The following is an 18811-nucleotide window of genomic DNA, read 5'->3' on the forward strand; positions in this document are numbered from 1 at the left end:
GACTGAGTTTGTAGTTTATAGCCTTGATACTTGTTCTTTGTCTTTTTTCTTTTCACAACAGTCGTGGGTAAGTCAACTTTGTCAGAGCAGACATGTTTTTTCAGTCCTTTGCTTGAAGTACGTTGTACGATCTTTTCAGACTTTGCTTCAAGTGAGGAACATTATGAAGATGTTGGTGTTGTATGATCTTGGTAGATGTCCTTCTAGGAGGTTACACCAACCATGGAGGAGAAGATATGAAGAAGTCTAGAAGAAGACAATTTCATAAGGTGAGAACTCAAGAAGAGAAGTCTTGCAATTTTGACAAAAAAAGACTTTACATTCAATCAAGTTCTAAGGATTACAAAAGGGTGTCTCTCCTTTTATAGGTTAAGGAGAAGGTTAGAGTACATGGAATATTTAGGAGTCTTTCCATCATTTAATGAGGAGCCTCATCATTAAATGAGGAGCCTCATCATTAAATGAGGAGCCTAAGCATTAAGCCTTTGCTCACTTGGGGGAGAGGAATTGGGAGAGAGTGAGTGGATGGATTTGAGGGTGAATTAATTGGTGTTTATTTGAGTGGATGTGGAGGTAAATGAGAGTGAATTTAGAAGTAAAATTTATGAGAATTAGTGTAGGATTTGATTGATGTGACAGATAAAAAAAATATGTTTAATTGGTTGAAATTGAAAATTACTAAAATGCCCCTCGTTATTAATGTAATATAAAATGATAATTGTTAATGTTATATTTATTTGTAAAAAAGTTTATAAAGAGTAAAAAGTTAACCTTAATTATTAAAATTAATTTTAATATTGTACAAAAAATTTACTTTAATTGTAATATTTTTTTAATATTATTTATTACAAAGAATATATATATATATATATATATATATATATATATATATATATATATATATATATATATATATATATATATATATATATATATATATATAAAGAAAGAAATAATTAAAGAAAGTTAGTATATTACATGAGATATAAAAAAGTGCGAACATAATAACATAGAAATATATTTGTCATAGTTTATGATTCAGATGCTTCGTTGAGATATGTAAGCAACCTATTGAAACAATATTGTATTGACATCCCTACTAGACGTCTTGTATGGGATGAATGTGCAGATAGAAAGTCGAAGCACTGTTTGAGTAAATTATCATCTCGAATGTTCATAGTCCATAATAAATGATGAATTTCTTTTGAAGTTGGATTAAAAGAATGAATCCTGGCCGCTAATAGCGCATTTTGACGCTCCATGGCCTGTACTTGTCGTTCAAGAATTGCACATAGTCTTCTTCTTTGAGTAATTTCCTTTTCCAATTCATCAATGATTTGAGAGTCCATCTGATTTGCAATTAAGTTGACAATAAATAAAAGTATGATAAGTAATGTTAAAGAAAGTAGAATTGAAATATAGTTTATCTGATTAAAAATTGAGAATAAGTAATTAAAATATTAATATTTTTATATTAAATACTCATTTTTAAATAATATAGGATGAAGCTGTATGATTTGAAAACTATTTTTTTACATAATTCATTATTAACTTTATCTTGATTGATATGAATTATTTTATTTATAAGTTGTATAATTATTTTGCTTAATCCAATTAATCTATCTTTAATAAACAAAATTATCTATGTTAAAATTTTAAAAATTATTTATTATATACACGTATGTTTCCACTGATTTATCTAAAAAACAATTTAAAATCTAATTTAGTTACCTTTCTGGATTTAAAAAATGGAAAATGTTATTTGGACAACAAAAGTTTGACACAGTTTTGACAACGGCACGTGGCAGCTGTGCATTGGCTCACTAATTTGAAAATAAACCAGAGAAAGGGTTACGGGGCGAGGGGTATTTTGGGATTTCCAGATTAAAATTTTAAGATTTGGGTTTGGCGGTTTAGGGTGCGAAAGACGTTCGTTGAAGCCTTCCTTCTTCAGTGTCGCTCTCTCGCTGTGTCGTCAGTCTTCTCTCTCGCTGTGTCGTCCGTCTTCTCGTTCGTTCAAGCCTTCCTTCTCTTTCCGTCTTCGAAGCTTCCATCCTCGGTTTCGTTCTCTCCTCCTTCTTCAAAACGTGCGTTGAAACCTTGGAGGATCTCTGTGGCTGTGTGTTCCATCTTTACCCTACCTACAACGTTCAACCCTTCCATCCTTTGTGGGGGTCTGTCGTCCACAGAGAAACCCTTACATTTTGGAAACACTTAAAGCGGGTGTGGTTGTTTTGTTGTGCATTTCGCGTATGGTGGAGGAGGTCGTCGAGCATTGGTATCCGTTTTTATTTGTGTAAGTAAAAATGGGCGAGCCCTGACATTGTGTTTTACACTGTGTTTTTGGTTTTCATTAAGTTGAATGATATAACTGAGTGTGGAATGTTATCTTGTTAGGGCCGTTGCAATGGAAGGGAAAAAAGCAAGTGTAAGAAAAAAATTAAATTTTGTGTTTATATATTATTTAATTATCTTACGGATTGTAGTTAGTAATAAATTATTATGATTTTTTTTGTAGTGGCGACTTCTTATCTCGATGGATTCATCGATCATTATTGAAATGAATCGTTTACTCCGACAGTGTCATGTGGATCGGATTAGGATGACACCATTTATGTGGTGTTTGAATATTGAAAGGCCTGTGGAGGTGAATTTAAAATTATTGAAGGTTATGGTTTGCAGGTGGGTTGGAAATGATAACAGTTTTAGAGTTAGTCAAAAGTTGGTGCCCTTTAGAGTTGTTGATGTGTTGATGAGCTTAGGTTTAGAAATAGGTGGTTTAGAGATTCCCTTTGATGAAGTAGTTGGTGGATTGGTTGGTGAAATGTTCAAATCAAAAACCATCAGTTTGAAGGACTTGACAGACATGTTTAATGTCATTGTTGATGATAAAAACATTGATGTTGATGTAGTGTGTAGGTTATATATATTAGTTTGTTTGGTTGTTTTCTATTTCCCTAGGAAATCAAGGCATGTTTGTAACATGCCTTTTGGAGTGTTAGATGACTTAGACCGTTTGTGTCTATATGATTGGTGCACCGGTGTACATAAACATATTGTAGAGAATTTAAATAAATGTAAGAAGAAAATTATGGGAGCAGGTATCCCCCAGTCAGTCACTCTCAGTGGCAATGTGGCAGTGTTGCAGGTAATATGATATGTAGTTCACTATTTTGATGTAGTGCAGAACATTGTGAATTATGTTTGATGAAATAATTTTATGATATTTTAGGCTTGGGCGGTTGAGAGACTTTCTTTGCATGGTCATCCTTCGCACTGATTTTTCCCGCGCATAATGAGGTGGTTCCCGTTTAAATCAAGGACCAAAAAAGTTGAACATATTTTTATGACCGGAGATGTAAGTGTTTTGTTTTTCGTTATTTTGTATGTTAAAATGGATTGTCTATTTTGTCTGAATTTGTTGTGTGCTATTGGTGCAGTTAAATATGGAGTGGTATGTACGAAATGAAGATCGTCATAGGCCGGAAATCCGTGCAGCTTTCAACATGGATGACGGAGGAATGAGTGAAGGATCCTTGGGTGAAGGATCCAAGGTTGACAAAGATGATGATGATGATGACGAAAGCTCTGATGACGGGGCATGGGAAGCAGGTGCGGAGGAGAGATTGAGGAAAAACAACGAAGATATCAGAGCATTGAATGCGAAGATTGGAGTTCTGACTAGGGAGTTATTTGAAATTTATCAAACTCCAATCTTTCATGAAGCAGATGCATGTGGCACTGATGAAGAGGTTGGGGGTGGAGTTGATGAAGGACATGGAGTTGGAGGTGAGGAGAATGCTGAAGTTGGGGGAGAAGAAGAAGGTGATGGAAATGAAGTTGATGACCCCCTAGGTGCACATACTGAAGTAAGAGGGGATGATAAAACTGTTGGTAACATTAATTTTATTGAAATAGATGATGATGCTGATGAAGAAGAACAGGAGGTGGTGCCATTGGCTATACCCCCATTGCGGAGTTTTGTTGGTGATCCAAGCACTAGTGTTGATGTAAACCAATTGTATACAGCAGTCAGCATCAGAGAGATTTACGTACACAGGTATATGGTATGAATTGTAGTTGTGGTTGAGGAATATGTATTGTTTGTGATTGACTAATATTTGTATGTTTAGGGTTGTAAGCGAAATAATTGGCCAAAGCTTGAGCACCACTTCAATTTACACTTTGGCCCCAATGAAATACGTTGATAACATGGTTAGTATTGTCAGATTTGGTTGTGTTTCATGTTTTAGTTTATGTTAGTAATGTGAAATTTTTTTATTGTGTAGGTGGTGTTATTTGCTTCTACGATCTTTATGTACTTTGAGAAAAGGTTGTGCGGTGTTGTTAAGAGGATTCATTTTAGTCCGTTATACTCGGTAAATAAAATTTGATATTGTATCATATTTATGATTGAAGAGTTTATTTTTGATCGATTTTTTATTGATGATTTTGAAATTGTCCACAGCACCATATTCTTACAGATTATAGGAGACGTCCACAGAATCGCCATGTATTCACGCTTCATAACTATAACAGTTATTTGCATTCCGATCATTTTGGACTTGAAGAATTAGCCACAACGGACTTTGTGAGTAACCTTGAATTTGCAAATTTTGTCGACTTTTGGTTGTAAATGTGTTACTGAAATTGTTTATATTTTTTGTAGTTGTTTCTGCCATTTGTCCACGATGATCATTGGTGGTGTTATTCAGTGAAATTGAGGTCAATGGAGATTTTTGTGATTGATTCATTGGGGAAGGGGATTAGAGACCGCAAAAGGATAGACACAGCCGTTGTAAGATTCGACATCTTTCATTGTTGATTATCGTGTGATTATGACATAACCCTGTATTGTTTAAGTATTTATTGTATTTGTTAACTGGTAGGCTGAAAATATGGCACGGTTTTTTTGCATCTTGATGAATACACCGGAAGGTAGTATTGGTCCTTTGACAGTTAAACAAGCAAATATCCCATCCCAACCGAACTTGTAAGTTTCTTCAACTGTACTGCCGGATTATATTGTGATGTATATGGGCAAAAGTAATCTGATGTTTTGGGTATATTATTTCAGACATGATTGTGGAGTAATAATGTTGAAAGCATTGGAAATCTGGGATGGAGATGAAAAATACAACGGGAAAAGCATGCCTGAATATACAACTGTAAGTTGGAACTGTGTGTTTGATAATATTCTTGTATGTCCTGGTTTCTAATGTGAAAAATGTTGGTTTCAGGAGGAGCTGCTTGGGATTAGAAAGAAATATGTGTGTGACTGGATCCTGGACAACGACAACATTAGAAGAATGGAAGCCCTACAGCTATACGGCATTGTCTAGGATTGCTAAGAAATTATCAAATTTTGACATGTATAAGATGTTCAAATATGTACCTAATGTTATTTGACAATTTTGACATGTATAAGATGTTCAAATATGTACCTAATGTTATTTGACAATGTACAGTATGTGTTTGTAATAAGATTAGTGGTTGGATGTCGAAATGAATTGTTTTTACTTTGTGTTTGTGTTTGTTATAATGACAAAATTAGTGATTGAAAAATGAACGCAGCATTATAATAAAAATTTGAAAAGCACGAAACCATTTTCACTAAAATTAAGGGTAATTAATGGGAAGGATTTGATCAAGTTCTGAGTGGGGAGATGGGTGTTGGTGATTGATGTGAACGCAAGAAGTGTGGAGTGACCCGTGATGAGTAGAGGGACGAAGTAGTGCAAGGGAATGACTAAGAGTGTTCAAAAAAGGGTGTGGTAATCGTTTACAGCATCCTGGTAAACGATTACCCGAGAGGAAATGACAATTTGTACAGAAAGTCCAACACAGGTACTCAGTCAGGTGAACAGGGGTCACCATTGGAAAAAAAAGTGACTTTTAGGCACTTCTGCACCTGTCTGAGGCTGGTGCAGGTGTTCCAGTGGTGGGAGAGGGTGGCTGGTGATGTGATGTGAGTCCAAGGAGGGTGGGGAGACCCCTCATGAGTTGGAGGAGCAACCTGTGCAAGGAATGACTAAGAGTGTTCAAAAAAGGGTCTGGTAATCGTTTACAGCATCCTGGTAGTCGATTACCCGAGAGGAAAATGGATTTTGTACAGAAAGTATAACACAGGTACTCAGTCAGGTGAACAGGTGTCACCATTGGAAAGATAAGTGACTTTTAGACACTTCTGCACCTGTCTGAGGCTGGTGCAGGTGTTCCAGTGGTGGGAGAGGGTGGCTGATGATGTGATGTGAGTCCAAGGAGGGTGGGGAGACCCCTCATGAGTTGGAGGAGCAACCTGTGCAAGGAATGACTAAGAGTGTTCAAAAAAGGGTCTGGTAATCGTTTACAGCATCCTGGTAAACGATTACTCGAGAGGAAAATGCCAATTTGTACAGAAAGTATAACACAGGTACTCAGTCAGGTGAACAGGGGTCACCATTGGAAAAATAAGTGACTTTTAGGCACTTCTGCACCTGTCTGAGGCTGGTGCAGGTGTTCTAGTGGTGGGAGAGGGTGGCTGGTGATGTGATGTGAGTCCAAGGAGGGTGGGGAGACCCCTCATGAGTTGGAGGAGCAACCTGTGCAAGGAATGACTAAGAGTGTTCAAAAAAGGGTCTGGTAATCGTTTACAGCATCCTGGTAATCGATTACCCGAGAGGAAAATGGATTTTGTACAGAAAGTATAACACAGGTACTCAGTCAGGTGAACAGGGGTCACCATTGGAAAAATAAGTGACTTTTAGACACTTCTTCACCTGTCTGAGGCTGGTGCAGGTGTTCCAGTGGTGGGAGAGGGTGGCTGGTGATGTGATGTGAGTCCAAGGAGGGTGGGGAGACCCCTCATGAGTTGGAGGAGCAACCTGTGCAAGGAATGACTAAGAGTGTTCAAAAAAGGGTCTGGTAATCGTTTACAGCATCCTGGTAATCGATTACCCGAGAGGAAAATGGATTTTGTACAGAAAGTATAACACAGGTACTCAGTCAGGTGAACAGGGGTCACCATTGGAAAAATAAGTGACTTTTAGACACTTCTGCACCTGTCTGAGGCTGGTGCAGGTGTTCCAGTGGTGGGAGAGGGTGGCTGGTGATGTGATGTGAGTCCAAGGAGGGTGGGGAGACCCCTCATGAGTTGGAGGAGCAACCTGTGCAAGGAATGACTAAGAGTGTTCAAAAAAGGGTCTGGTAATCGTTTACAGCATCCTGGTAAACGATTACCCGAGAGGAAAATGCCAATTTGTACAGAAAGTATAACACAGGTACTCAGTCAGGTGAACAGGGGTCACCATTGGAAAAATAAGTGACTTTTAGGCACTTCTGCACCTGTCTGAGGCTGGTGCAGGTGTTCCAGTGGTGGGAGAGGGTGGCTGGTGATGTTATGTGAGTCCAAGGAGTGTGGGGTGACCCCTCATGAGTTGGGGGAGCAAGCTGTGCAAGGAATGACTGAGAGTGGTGAAAAAAGGGTCTGGTAATCGTTTACAGGACCCCTGTAAATGATTACCCATGAGAAAATGCCAATTTGTACAGAAAGTATAACACAGGTACTCAGTCAGGTGAACAGGGGTCACTATTGGAAAAATAAGTGACTTTTAGACATTTCTGCACCTGTCTGAGGCTGGTGCAGGTGTTCCAGTGGTGGGAGAGGGTGGCTGGTGATGTGATGTGAGTCCAAGGAGTGTGGGGTCACCCCTCATGAGTTGGAGGAGCAACCTGTGCAAGGAATGACTAAGAGTGTTGAAAAAAGGGTCTGGTAATCGTTTACAGCACCCCTGTAAACGATTACCCGAGAGGAAAATGGATTTTGTACAGAAAGTATAACACAGGTACTCCGTCAGGTGAACAGGGGTCACCATTGGAAAAAAAAGTGACTTTTAGGAACTTCTGCACCTGTCTGGGGCTGGTGCAGGTGTTCCAGTGGTGGGAGAGGGTGGCTGGTGATGTGATGTGAGTCCAAGGAGTGTGGGGTCACCCCTCATGAGTTGGAGGAGCAACCTGTGCAAGGAATGACTAAGAGTGCTGAAAAAAGGGTCTGGTAATCGTTTACAGCACCCCTGTAAACGATTACCCGAGAGGAAAATGGATTTTGTACAGAAAGTATAACACAGGTACTCAGCCAGGTGAACAGGGGTCACCATTGGAAAAAAAAGTGACTTTTAGGCACTTCTGCACCTGTCTGAGGCTGGTGCAGGTGTTCCAATGGTGGGAGAGGGTGGCTGGTGATGTGATGTGAGTCCAAGGAGTGTGGGGTCACCCCTCATGAGTTGGAGGAGCAACCTGTGCAAGGAATGACTAAGAGTGCTGAAAAAAGGGTCTGGTAATCGTTTACAGCACCCCTGTAAACGATTACCCGAGAGGAAAATGGATTTTGTACAGAAAGTATAACACAGGTACTCGGTCACGTGAACAGGGGTCACCATTGGAAAAAAAAGTGAATTTTAGGCACCATTTTGTATGACATAAATAAGTTCATTATAACACACCATTAATAGAGATTCAGGTACACAACATACACAACAAAATGATACATTGTACGTTTCAAATATTACAGTTATCCATGAAATACTTATAATGGTGTTCATATAAAATTACAGTTATCCTAAACTCACTATTGGTTGTCTGCTTGATTGGACGTTGATGGTTGGTCAGATGGACGGACAAATTTGCGGAGGATGTCATCCACATTGAGTTCCTTCTCTGCCCACATAGGAAGTCGAATGACAGGTTTTGGTGTCGCCTTAACAAGGTCAATTGTAGGAGGAGAAACTTCAGCTGGAAATACCTTCACTATAGAGCGATGCGTAATATTGAGGTAGTGGTTTTGCCTAAATGCAGTGAAGGGGTGGACCTAAATGTACAAACGGAATTTGTAAGAAGAAGAACACTTAAATACCAATAAAATAATTATGGTAGTTAAGTACAAATTTGATGGCTTACAAGATTGAGTATGATAACGGAACCAACTGCGATATTTTCTGCAATTTCAGGATCTTCAAGAGCTTTCTTGTGCAAGGAACCCTTCATCGTGGCAGTTGGGTCCTTAAGAGTCAGCTGCATATCTCCCAACCCATTGGGCTTGCACTCTTTCAATATGCAAACCACCAATGGAAGGACCTCAGCTGTTTTTGCCTCTTGGAGGGAGTTAACGTTCTCGAATTTTCCATCCTTTACGAGACCTATGATAAAACAATATGAAAACAAATTACAAGTAGTCAAGGTAATAATGTTCTTGGAAGCGTGTATGAGATTTAGTGTACCGTGGTGTTCAATAAACATCTTTGCCCATTTCCAAGCATTGGAGTTGAAATCTCGTTCATAGGTTGCGTCAGCAACATCACGAGCAAATTCTTGTGTCGATTTCGGTTGTTCTGTTCCCGTTCTATTCATGAAAGCTGCTTGGATGTTACCTGCAGGACCAGGAATAAGCGTTGCGGAAGCATCTCATTTTTTCAAAAATGATTCAAGGACATCATCATCATAAACAAGGTCTTCCCATGCATCCATGATTATGCAGAAATTTCCTGTCCACATAAAAATTGTAGGTTAAGGACGATACATGAGTAGGATGATTAAAGAAGTCACTCACAACTAAACAATGGTAAACGGGTTACAGATACTGTCACCTGATTGAAGCCTACACAATTGGTTTCTCCCCGAAATTGAAATACAAGTACGTGAACGATGAAATTATATGAAATCAATGTAACCAAAAAAATATTAATATTATATCTATTTCCATTAACTTAACTTATTAAAATCAAGTTACATTAATTGTGGGGAGAAAGTCTGATTTGATGGGTAGCCTTTAAAATTGAAAAGCATTGATTGGGGGTTAGGAGAGAGAAACTTTATGCTGACAACCATCAATGCATGCTTTCACAGGATAAGCAAATACGTGTTTGACAAGGCAAAAATATGACCTTTGGCGGGAATACACAGCTGCGTCAACAACCCCAATGTTCACACTTATTTCCATTGACCAAGCACTTCCAGACAACTTACCCGGGTGTTCATTAAAGAGAAGGGCCACAACGAAGTTCGGAGGTTTGGTGAGAAGCACATAAGGATCATTTATGGTGGACTTAAATGTAGAAGATGAGGTTGGTTAGGACCACTGACCTTCATTAAAGGGCACACGATTTTTCACCAGGGTACGTTTTAATAAGTTCTTCGAAAAGATTTTATTTTCATTATTTTTGTAGTTGCCAGTGGTCATAGTGGTAAGTGTGATGAGTGAATATAATTTGCTTTATCTCTAAAGGTGGATTTAATGTCAACGCACACAATGGATGGGGATCAAGGGAATGACTATAATGACAATGTTGATGAGCCCAATGAAAGTTTAATGGAGATTGACCCAACAGTGCATATGTGTTTTGACTCAATGGTTGAAGCAAAAACTTTTTACACAAACTACGCCATTAGACGTGGGTTTGCCGTGTGGACTAGAACTTCTAAAAAAGATAAAGACAACAACGTCTACTACCTCAGAATAGTTTGTTCAAGGGAGGGAAAATATGTGTCTTCGGTCAAACCAGTGGTAAAAACACTTCCAAGTCAAATTAACCAATGTCCTGGTGGGATAACCATTGCAAAGAAGGATGACAAGTGGTTTATAAGGACCGTTGTTCTAGACCACAACCATGATCTTTGTCCAAATAACTCCAAACTATTTGCAGCCAATAGAAAGTTAAGCATGCATGCAAAACACACGTTGCAGGTCAACCACGATGCTGGAGTTAGGTTAAATAAGAGTTTCCTTAGCATTGTGAACGATGCGGGGGGATATGAAAACATGGACTTTGTGGAGCGGGACGCTCGAAACTACATTGGCCAACATAGAAGATCTTTATGTAAGGATGGTGATGGTCAGGCACTCCTACGACACTTTTCGTCAATGAAAGATAGAAATAACGAGTTCTTCTATGACATTGCTCTGGATGAAGGGAATAAAATCTGTAGTGTGTTTTGGGCTGATGGAAGAAGTCGTGCTGCATGTGAAGAATTCGGTGATGTTGTTTCCTTTGACACCACTTACTTAACAAATAAGTACGACATGCCATTTGCGCCTTTTGTTGGAGTTAACCATCATGGACACTCGATTTTACTTGGTTGTGGATTGTTGTCTTCGGAAGACACTGTCTCATTTGTGTGGTTGTTCCAATGTTGGCTAAGATGCATGCGTAATAAGACTCCTCAAGGTATTATTACTGACCAATGCAGAGCAATGGCCAACGCTATTGAACAAGTGTTTCCTCATACGAGGCACAGGTGGTGTTTATGGCACATCCTTAAGAAGTTGCCTAAAAAATTGCACGGGTATAGAAATAATCCCGTTATCAAAACCGAACTACATGCGCTTATATATGATTGTGTTTGTCCAACAAAATTTGAAAATGGTTGGAAGGAACTACTTACCAAACATGGATTGGAGGGAAATGAATGGCTATGTACTTTGTACGAAGAGAGACATAAATGGGTCCCGTGTTACTTGAAAAAAGATTTTTGGCAGGCATGTCTACAACTCAGAGAAGTGAGGGAATGAATGCCTTTTTTGATGGATTTATCAATTCTACAACAACACTTCAACAATTTGTGGTCCAATACGACAATGCACTTAGGGTAAAGGCGCAGAAGGAAATAGAAGCCGACTTCTCCTCCATGAACACCACTATTGCATGTGGTTCTCAGTCACCAATTGAGAGACAATTTCAAATGGAATACACACATGCAAAGTTTGAGGAGGTCCAAACTGAATTCCGTTCAAGGATGAATTGTTTCATCAAAGACACCTTAAAGGAGGACTTGTGGAACACTTACACTGTAAAAGAGGAACGAATGTGGGAGGGTAATCGTGTACCGGATAAATTTTACAAAGTTCAATTTGATCCCATCACACAGACAACCACTTGCTCTTGCCACCTCTTTGAGTTTAGAGGAATTATATGTCGCCATTCCCTGTTGGTATTTGGCCAAGAAGATGTTTACTGTGTTCCCTCACAATACATTTTGAGGCGCTGGAGCAAAAACATTCGAAGAAGACACACACTAATAACAGCATCGTATAGTAATTCGACAAATGAACCACGGATGCAAAGATACAAACTGTTGTGCAAACGTTTTTATGAAATTGCTGAAGTTGCATGTGAGTCTGAGGAAGCTAGTACTGAATTGGAAAAAGAACTTAATTGTTTGGGTACAAAATTTGGGTTCAGTTCTTCCATGACAAATAACATCATCAGTGATGCAGGCCAACTAAGATACGATACTGGTGCATGCACGTCAATACCACTTACTCCAGTTGGAACATCTGATGTCCTTGTACACAGTCCTGCAACTGTTAAGCGAAAAGGACGTCCACGCACAAATAGGTTGAAGTCCACTGTTGAGAAAAAAACCAAAAGAAGAAAGTCAACTTCATTCACAAACACTTCAACACCACCCACCGAACAATGCGTGAGTCATTATTTACGGTCAAAATATTTATTAAATACTTTTTAGTCTATCAATTATGTTTAACTTAGTAGTTGTGTTGTTTCAGGGCGAAAGACCAAGTAATGTTGTTGAATGTGATCACCGTGAACAATTTGAAGCGGACACTATCCAACTATCACAAGATACCGAAATGGGTCATTTTGGATTTATGTCGTTGTTGTCAGCTGTACATAACAATTTCGATAACAACATCAACTAATATATACAAGTTGTTTGCTGCTTATTTTGTTACTTTTTTCTGTTTTTGTAAATTAAAATGGTCATCCATGAAATTCCTTTAATGAATGTATCTAATGCATATGACCACACCAGGATTTTTATCCTAATCGATTACGAGGCTCAGGTAATCGATTACGAGGGTCTGGTAATCGATTACGAGGCCCTGGTAATCGATTACTGTGTTCAGTTAATTAAACCAAATTATCCCACTACATAACGTGTATAACTTGCAATCGTGTTCATAACCGCCCAAAACACATCCTTCCTCAAATTCGTTTCGAAAACCTCTCTTCTCTCAGTGGAAAACCCTAAACGAAATAGAATGGCTGATCGTGGAACGAAGAAACAAAAGGAATCTTCTTCCGTTGGTGGACGTTGCCGTCGGCGGAGTCCAACCCCATCACCATCGTCATCCCCTCCAACGCCTACCAATGATCTCTTCTCGTCGGATGAGCAACAGGAGAAATATGCCCAACATTTCGTAAATCGGGAAATTTTGGAGAGTAAGTATCTAGAGGACGAATACTTTCAAGGAAAAAATTTTCAATTCTATGACATATTACACGAAGCTGGGCTGACTGAATTTGTGTGTTTAAGAAGACATTACCACCCACAATTAGTCAGAGTGTTCTATAGCAACATGTCAATATCGGATACTGGGGTTATTCGAAGCGAAGTTAGAGGTGTAAAAATTAGGGTGAGCCGTAATCTTTTTCAACAACTGACTAATCTCCCATCTGATGGTGTTTGTTACGAAGGCAAAGTTGTAGATGAGTGGAAAGAACAATACGATTCTGTCACTGCAAGGCAACTAGTGTGTAGAGATGATGCAGCCATACAATCTAGAATACTAGCGGGGCAAATGAAGGTTCAACCAAGGATACTTCATTACGTTCTCACTAGAGTATTAATTCCTCGTGCAACCAATATTGGTCAAGCATCCGAAGAGGATATTATGCTGCTATGGGCATTTTTCAATTCCATTCACATTAACTGGGGACATCTTATTAGATATAAGATGAAAAGAGCATTAAGGGAGAACGCAAAGTTGCCGTATCCACATTTGATAACCATCTTGATGGAACACTTTGAAGTGCCTACTGAAAGTTATCCCATTTCAGAACTGAAGTTCAAGCAAAGAATTGGTTGTGAAGTTGTAGCATCATTTGGTTATATGCAAAATGATGAAGGAGAATGGGTTCCCAAAGGCAACGCCCCCCATCCCCCCTTACAAGAAGGTCAACATAATCAAGGACAAGATGATGAACAAGGCAGTTCATCTACAACACTAGATAATGTCATCAACCGCATAGAACAACTTCAAACCTTTGTTGGTACAAGATTTGATGCCTTTGAAACTCGATTTGATGCCCTTGAAACAAGATTTGGAAACATGGACATGGTCATCACTACAAGGTTTGATGCGTTGCAATCGCGCGTTGGGAACATTGAAGAACAACTGCAACACTTGCCAAGTGATTCTGGAAACAATCCTCAGACTTAAAATTGCTTCTTTAGGCTTTCTTTACTGCATTTTAAAGAACTATGTACTCCAGTTCCTGCTTTGATCATTTCAAATATTTAATTAAATGAAGTTGTTTAGTTTCAAAATGGTTCCTCAATTCTCGACATTTATTATGTAATGTTCAATTTATGATACACTTAATACCATGGCAGTTGTGAGTAAAACACCATTACCACTAACCAATACCACTTAATAACACTGCAGTTGTCTGTAAAACTAAAAGTCACCACTGGAACACCTGCACAAGCCTCAGACAGGTGCAGAAGTGCCTAAAACTCAGTTTTTTTTCAAATGGTGACCCCTATTCACCTGACTGAGTACCTGTTTGAACTTTCTGTACAAATGGCCATTTTCTCTCGGGTAATCGTTTACAGGGGTGCTGTAAACGATTACCAGACCCTTTTTTCAGCACTCTGAGTCATTCCTTGCACAGCTTGCTCCTCCAACTCATGAGGGGTCTCCCCACCCTCCTTGGACTCACATCACATCACCAGCCACCCTCTCCCACCACTGGAACACCTGCACAAGCCTCAGACAGGTGCAGAAGTGCCTAAAACTCAGTTTTTTTTCAAATGGTGATCCCTGTTCACCTGACTGAGTACCTGTGTTGGACTTTCTGTACAAATGACCATTTTCTCTCGGGTAATCGTTTACAGGGGTGCTGTAAACGATTACCAGACACTTTTTTCAGCACTCTGAGTCATTCCTTGCACAGCTTGCTCCTCCAACTCATGAGGGGTCTCCCCACCCTCCTTGGACTCACATCACATCACCAGTCACCCTCTCCCACCACTGGAACACCTGCACCAGCCTCAGACAGGTGCAGAAGTGCCTAAAAGTCATTTTTTTTTCCAATGGTGACCCCTGTTCACCTGACTGAGTTCCTGTGTTATACTTTCTGTACAAATATGCATTTTCTAACGGGTAATCGTTTACAGGGGTTCTGTAAACGATTACCAGACCCTTTTTTCACCACTCTCAGTCATTCCTTGCACAGCTTGCTCCCCCAACTCATGAGGGGTCACCCCACACTCCTTGGACTCACATCACATCACCAACCACCCTCTCCCACCACTGGAACACCTGCACCAGCCTCAGACAGGTGCAGAAGTGCCTAAAAGTCACTTTTTTTTCCAATGGTGACCCCTATTCACCTGACTGAGTACCTGTGTTATACTTTCTGTACAAAATCCATTTTCCTCTCGGGTAATCGTTTACCAGGATGCTGTAAACGATTACCAGACCCTTTTTTGAACACTCTTAGTCATTCCTTGCACAGGTTGCTCCTCCAACTCATGAGGGGTCTCCCCACCCTCCTTGGACTCACATCACATCACCAGCCACCCTCTCCCACCACTGGAACACCTGCACAAGCCTCAGACAGGTGCAGAAGTGCCTAAAACTCAATTTTTTTTCCAATGGTGACCCCTGTTCACCTGACTGAGTACCTGTGTTGGACTTTCTGTACAAATGACCATTTTCTCTCGGGTAATCGTTTACAGGGGTGCTGTAAACGATTACCAGACCCTTTTTTCAGCACGCTTAGTCATTCCTTGCACAGCTTGCTCCTCCAACTCATGAGGGGTCTCCCCACCCTCCTGGGACTCACATCACATCACCAGCCACCCTCTCCCACCACTGGAACACCTGCACAAGCCTCAGACAGGTGCAGAAGTGCCTAAAACTCAGTTTTTTTTCAAATGGTGACCCCTGTTCACCTGACTGAGTACCTGTGTTGGACTTTCTGTACAAATGGCCATTTTCTCTCGGGTAATCGTTTACAGGGGTGCTGTAAACGATTACCAGACCCTTTTTTCAGCACTCTAAGTCATTCCTTGCACAGCTTGCTCCCCCAACTCATGAGGGGTCACCCCACAGTCCTTGGACTCACATCACATCACATGTTACTCAAAATGACCACTCAAACACCAACATCTTACAAACAACCCTGCAACTTAGGAGACAAAAAAAATTACGACATTCTGAAATCGACAAACCCACAACTCATAATAACAATGGTATTGAATAGATAAAATATGAGACCAATTCAAACCAAAACTCAAATTTTATTTCATTGAACTAAATCGGATACATTAAACATTGTTTTCTTAATCTATTTACAATGATTACAATTTTCATTACTTTCCAAATAACATTTTCAATCAACTAAATACACAGATCACTCACTTTTTATTCTAAGCACTACGGTCCCGGTGTATGGAGTCCTAAGTGCTCTTCCCTTGTAACGCCTTCGTGATCCAACCCTAACATACGTCTTCAAAGGTTGTTCATTTCCGTCAATGTCAGTAGGGGATACAAAACCAATGTTCACAGATGGTTCTGTACGAGGCACACTTTGTCCAACATCATCTTTATTTTGCCTTCTTGCCTTCTCTTCAGCCAATTGTGCCTCCAAAGTTGCAACCCTCCTTTTAAGTTCTTCAATTAGAAATTCTTGTTCCTCTAAGGCACGCATAAAAGTTTCTCTGCGAATTCTTTTTTGTTTCTTCTTTCCTCTTGGTTTAGCATCCTTTCTTTTAGGTGTTGGTCTGTATTCCTCCTTATCCTTCGTTGAAGGACCACCATAAACATCGTCAACAACCTGAAATTTAATAACACATTACAGATTACACAACTTTTGTCAATATATGAAAACATAACAAAACTTTCGATAACAAACAACTTACCAAACCTGTCTCCATACACCGTTTAACGAACTTGTCTCCAACACTTATATTCATCCAATGCAATATTCGTGGAAATTTATCAATAAGACCTTTTGGTGGAACAAAGAGCTCAAAAAACCATACCTAAGACAAATAAATCATCTTAACTTGTAAGAAACTTAATTCAAAAAACAATTTAAGTAATTACAACAAATACTATTAATTACCTGCAGCATGTACACACAACCATCAACGTAAACGTTTGAAATACCTTTGCCTTTCTTCAAGCCTTCTGAAGCTTTGCACAAACTATGTAACAGAAAACGATAAACTACACTACCCCAACAATAACTACCCAAAGCACTTAAGTTGTCAACAAGATTAAACATTACGGGAAACACTTTCCCGCTACGTTTTGGAAATAAAATCTCACTTATCCCTACCACGAGGTAAAGGCTACAAAAATGAGAACAAGGGATCTTTTTCTTGTGTTTTCGCATTAGAATTTTGTATATTGAATTCAATTCCTTTGTTCCTTTGCCTATGTATTTCACACATTCAGTATTGCCCAGCTCTTCCTTTAAGTTAATATTTGCACCATCTGTACTCAATCCCAACCCTAAATAAATATCATTTTCATTTATATTCAAAACTTTATTCCCAACTAAAAAACCACTGCTACAGTCGTCCCACTTACCCAATAACTCACTCAGTATATTTCTACCTAGTTTAACATTGACAGTGACATCTAAAAACCACGCAAATGGAGTCGTCACAATCAATGACCGATGCTCCTCTGTCAAGCGTTCGTTCAAAGTACATATATACTTTGTCGAAAAAGAGTGACGAACACTCAACTGCATAAACCAAAATCAAATCATCAAAACAACGAAACCCAATAACCCAAGCACAACAACACAACGATACGAACCCCAAACATTAACCCAAATCAAATAAGCATGCTACGAGATGCCCAAACCGAATAACCAAGCTACGACATGGAATGGAAAACCACTTACCTTCGTCGGCGGACAATCGTCACCGGAACTTGCCATTCCGCACGATAACAGGAGACGAAACTGGCCGGAGACAACACCATGCAAATGGAACGAAGCGACACGAAACACGACCTTCCACCTCTCAAGAGAACGGACCTTCGTTTGCAATGCAACAGAGAAAGGGAAAGGGGTATTTTAGGATTTTCACTCAAAATAAGGGTTACGGTCATAGGTTTTAAAAAAAAAATTTTTTTAAACGAACCAATCAGGTGACGACACGTGGCGTTGTCAAAATAGTTTTAAAAATGCGTTGTTGGAATATCGCGGTCCTTAAAAAATTGACGAGATTTTACAGTATTTTTCATTCATCATTCTATTCGTAGTTGAAGAATGGTCAAACATAAACAGTGCTCGAGAGAGAGGTGAAGAAGAATAGAGAATCTATGTGATGGAGGGGAAGAAGGAGTAGGCATAAGGCTGAGCAAGCGAATCGCGAACGGAGAAGTTGATTACAAGACCAAATCTGGCACCGCCTAGAGCTACTCCTATCTCAACCAGAAGCCATGGCATCCTCTCTCTTATCCCAACCAATGTCGCAAGTGGATCGACGAACAAACCCACGCTAATCGCCAATGTCGCGTCGTAGAGGTTTCTCACGAGGTAAGTTTTCTTTTATTCCTGCCATTCCACCGCAATTCGTCCTCCAATTAATTACTCTCTGTTTTCGGTTCCAGTTCGCGTAGGAGCAGGAGTTCGTTCGCCAAACCGCTCTCATCTCCAAGAAGGAGAAGGAAAAGGTTCACATCGCATCCTTCTCTTCGTGTTTCATAGTTTCATTTTCTTCGTGGCTTGTTATTGAAATTAGGGAATGAAGGGCTTTTGTCTCAACAATGGGTAACCCATGGGAACCG

General features: G+C 39.6%; 5 protein-coding genes across 5 annotated transcripts; 3 read left to right on the top strand and 2 right to left on the bottom strand.

Moving 5' to 3' along the window:
• Positions 1-1577: 1577 nt before the first annotated feature.
• LOC148195723 (uncharacterized) lies at positions 1578-5485 on the top strand. The gene is made up of 11 exons (XM_088095431.1): positions 1578-2428; positions 2519-3148; positions 3233-3358; positions 3441-4060; positions 4134-4215; positions 4290-4379; positions 4469-4591; positions 4670-4798; positions 4890-4993; positions 5078-5168; positions 5241-5485. The coding sequence occupies exons 3-11, from the start codon at positions 3296-3298 to the stop codon at positions 5340-5342; spliced, it is 1404 nt and encodes a 467-aa protein (XP_087951557.1). The 5' UTR covers positions 1578-2428; positions 2519-3148; positions 3233-3295; the 3' UTR covers positions 5343-5485.
• Positions 5486-8605: 3120 nt separating this feature from the next.
• LOC148195724 (uncharacterized) lies at positions 8606-10213 on the bottom strand. Its single transcript, XM_088095270.1, has 4 exons — positions 10117-10213; positions 9255-9404; positions 8935-9173; positions 8606-8845 (listed from the first exon to the last, which is right to left on the bottom strand). The coding sequence occupies exons 1-4, from the start codon at positions 10211-10213 to the stop codon at positions 8606-8608; spliced, it is 726 nt and encodes a 241-aa protein (XP_087951396.1).
• Positions 10214-10282: 69 nt separating this feature from the next.
• LOC148195725 (protein FAR1-RELATED SEQUENCE 5-like) lies at positions 10283-11542 on the top strand. Its single transcript, XM_088095271.1, has one exon. The coding sequence runs from the start codon at positions 10283-10285 to the stop codon at positions 11540-11542; it is 1260 nt and encodes a 419-aa protein (XP_087951397.1).
• A 224-nt stretch (positions 11543-11766) lies between these two features.
• Positions 11767-12691, top strand: LOC148195726 (protein FAR1-RELATED SEQUENCE 1-like). Its single transcript, XM_088094283.1, has 2 exons — positions 11767-12453; positions 12539-12691. The coding sequence occupies exons 1-2, from the start codon at positions 11767-11769 to the stop codon at positions 12689-12691; spliced, it is 840 nt and encodes a 279-aa protein (XP_087950409.1).
• A 3724-nt stretch (positions 12692-16415) lies between these two features.
• Positions 16416-17957, bottom strand: LOC148195727 (uncharacterized). Its single transcript, XM_088093881.1, has 4 exons — positions 17922-17957; positions 17130-17759; positions 16924-17046; positions 16416-16838 (listed from the first exon to the last, which is right to left on the bottom strand). Exons 1-4 carry the CDS (start codon positions 17955-17957, stop codon positions 16416-16418), a joined length of 1212 nt encoding a protein of 403 aa, XP_087950007.1.
• Between the last annotated feature and the right edge of the window lie 854 nt (positions 17958-18811).

This window comes from Vigna umbellata, chromosome 7 (assembly GCF_029865625.1).
Source record: "Vigna umbellata cultivar VRB3 chromosome 7, Vumbellata_1.0, whole genome shotgun sequence".
NCBI lineage: Eukaryota > Viridiplantae > Streptophyta > Magnoliopsida > Fabales > Fabaceae > Vigna > Vigna umbellata.

Bases quoted from the DNA above. Each gene is read 5' to 3' on its own strand.
- LOC148195723 (XM_088095431.1), top strand. From the start codon at position 3,296: ATGAGGTGGTTCCCGTTTAAATCAAGGACCAAAAAAGTTGAACATATT. The intron at 4,799-4,889 runs GTAAGATTCGAC...GTTAACTGGTAG, and splicing joins AAAGGATAGACACAGCCGTT to GCTGAAAATATGGCACGGTT. The intron at 5,169-5,240 runs GTAAGTTGGAAC...TGTTGGTTTCAG, and splicing joins GCATGCCTGAATATACAACT to GAGGAGCTGCTTGGGATTAG.
- LOC148195724 (XM_088095270.1), bottom strand. From the start codon at position 10,213: ATGACCACTGGCAACTACAAAAATAATGAAAATAAAATCTTTTCGAAG. The intron at 9,405-10,116 runs GTCAGTGGTCCT...CTGGTCCTGCAG, and splicing joins TCGTGTGCCCTTTAATGAAG to GTAACATCCAAGCAGCTTTC. The intron at 8,846-8,934 runs GTAAGCCATCAA...TTGTACATTTAG, and splicing joins CCGTTATCATACTCAATCTT to GTCCACCCCTTCACTGCATT.
- LOC148195725 (XM_088095271.1), top strand. From the start codon at position 10,283: ATGGATGGGGATCAAGGGAATGACTATAATGACAATGTTGATGAGCCC.
- LOC148195726 (XM_088094283.1), top strand. From the start codon at position 11,767: ATGAATTGTTTCATCAAAGACACCTTAAAGGAGGACTTGTGGAACACT. The intron at 12,454-12,538 runs GTGAGTCATTAT...GTGTTGTTTCAG, and splicing joins CACCACCCACCGAACAATGC to GGCGAAAGACCAAGTAATGT.
- LOC148195727 (XM_088093881.1), bottom strand. From the start codon at position 17,957: ATGGCAAGTTCCGGTGACGATTGTCCGCCGACGAAG. The intron at 17,760-17,921 runs GTAAGTGGTTTT...TGGTTTATGCAG, and splicing joins ACGATTGTCCGCCGACGAAG to TTGAGTGTTCGTCACTCTTT. The intron at 16,839-16,923 runs GTAAGTTGTTTG...ATTAAATTTCAG, and splicing joins GGTGTATGGAGACAGGTTTG to GTTGTTGACGATGTTTATGG.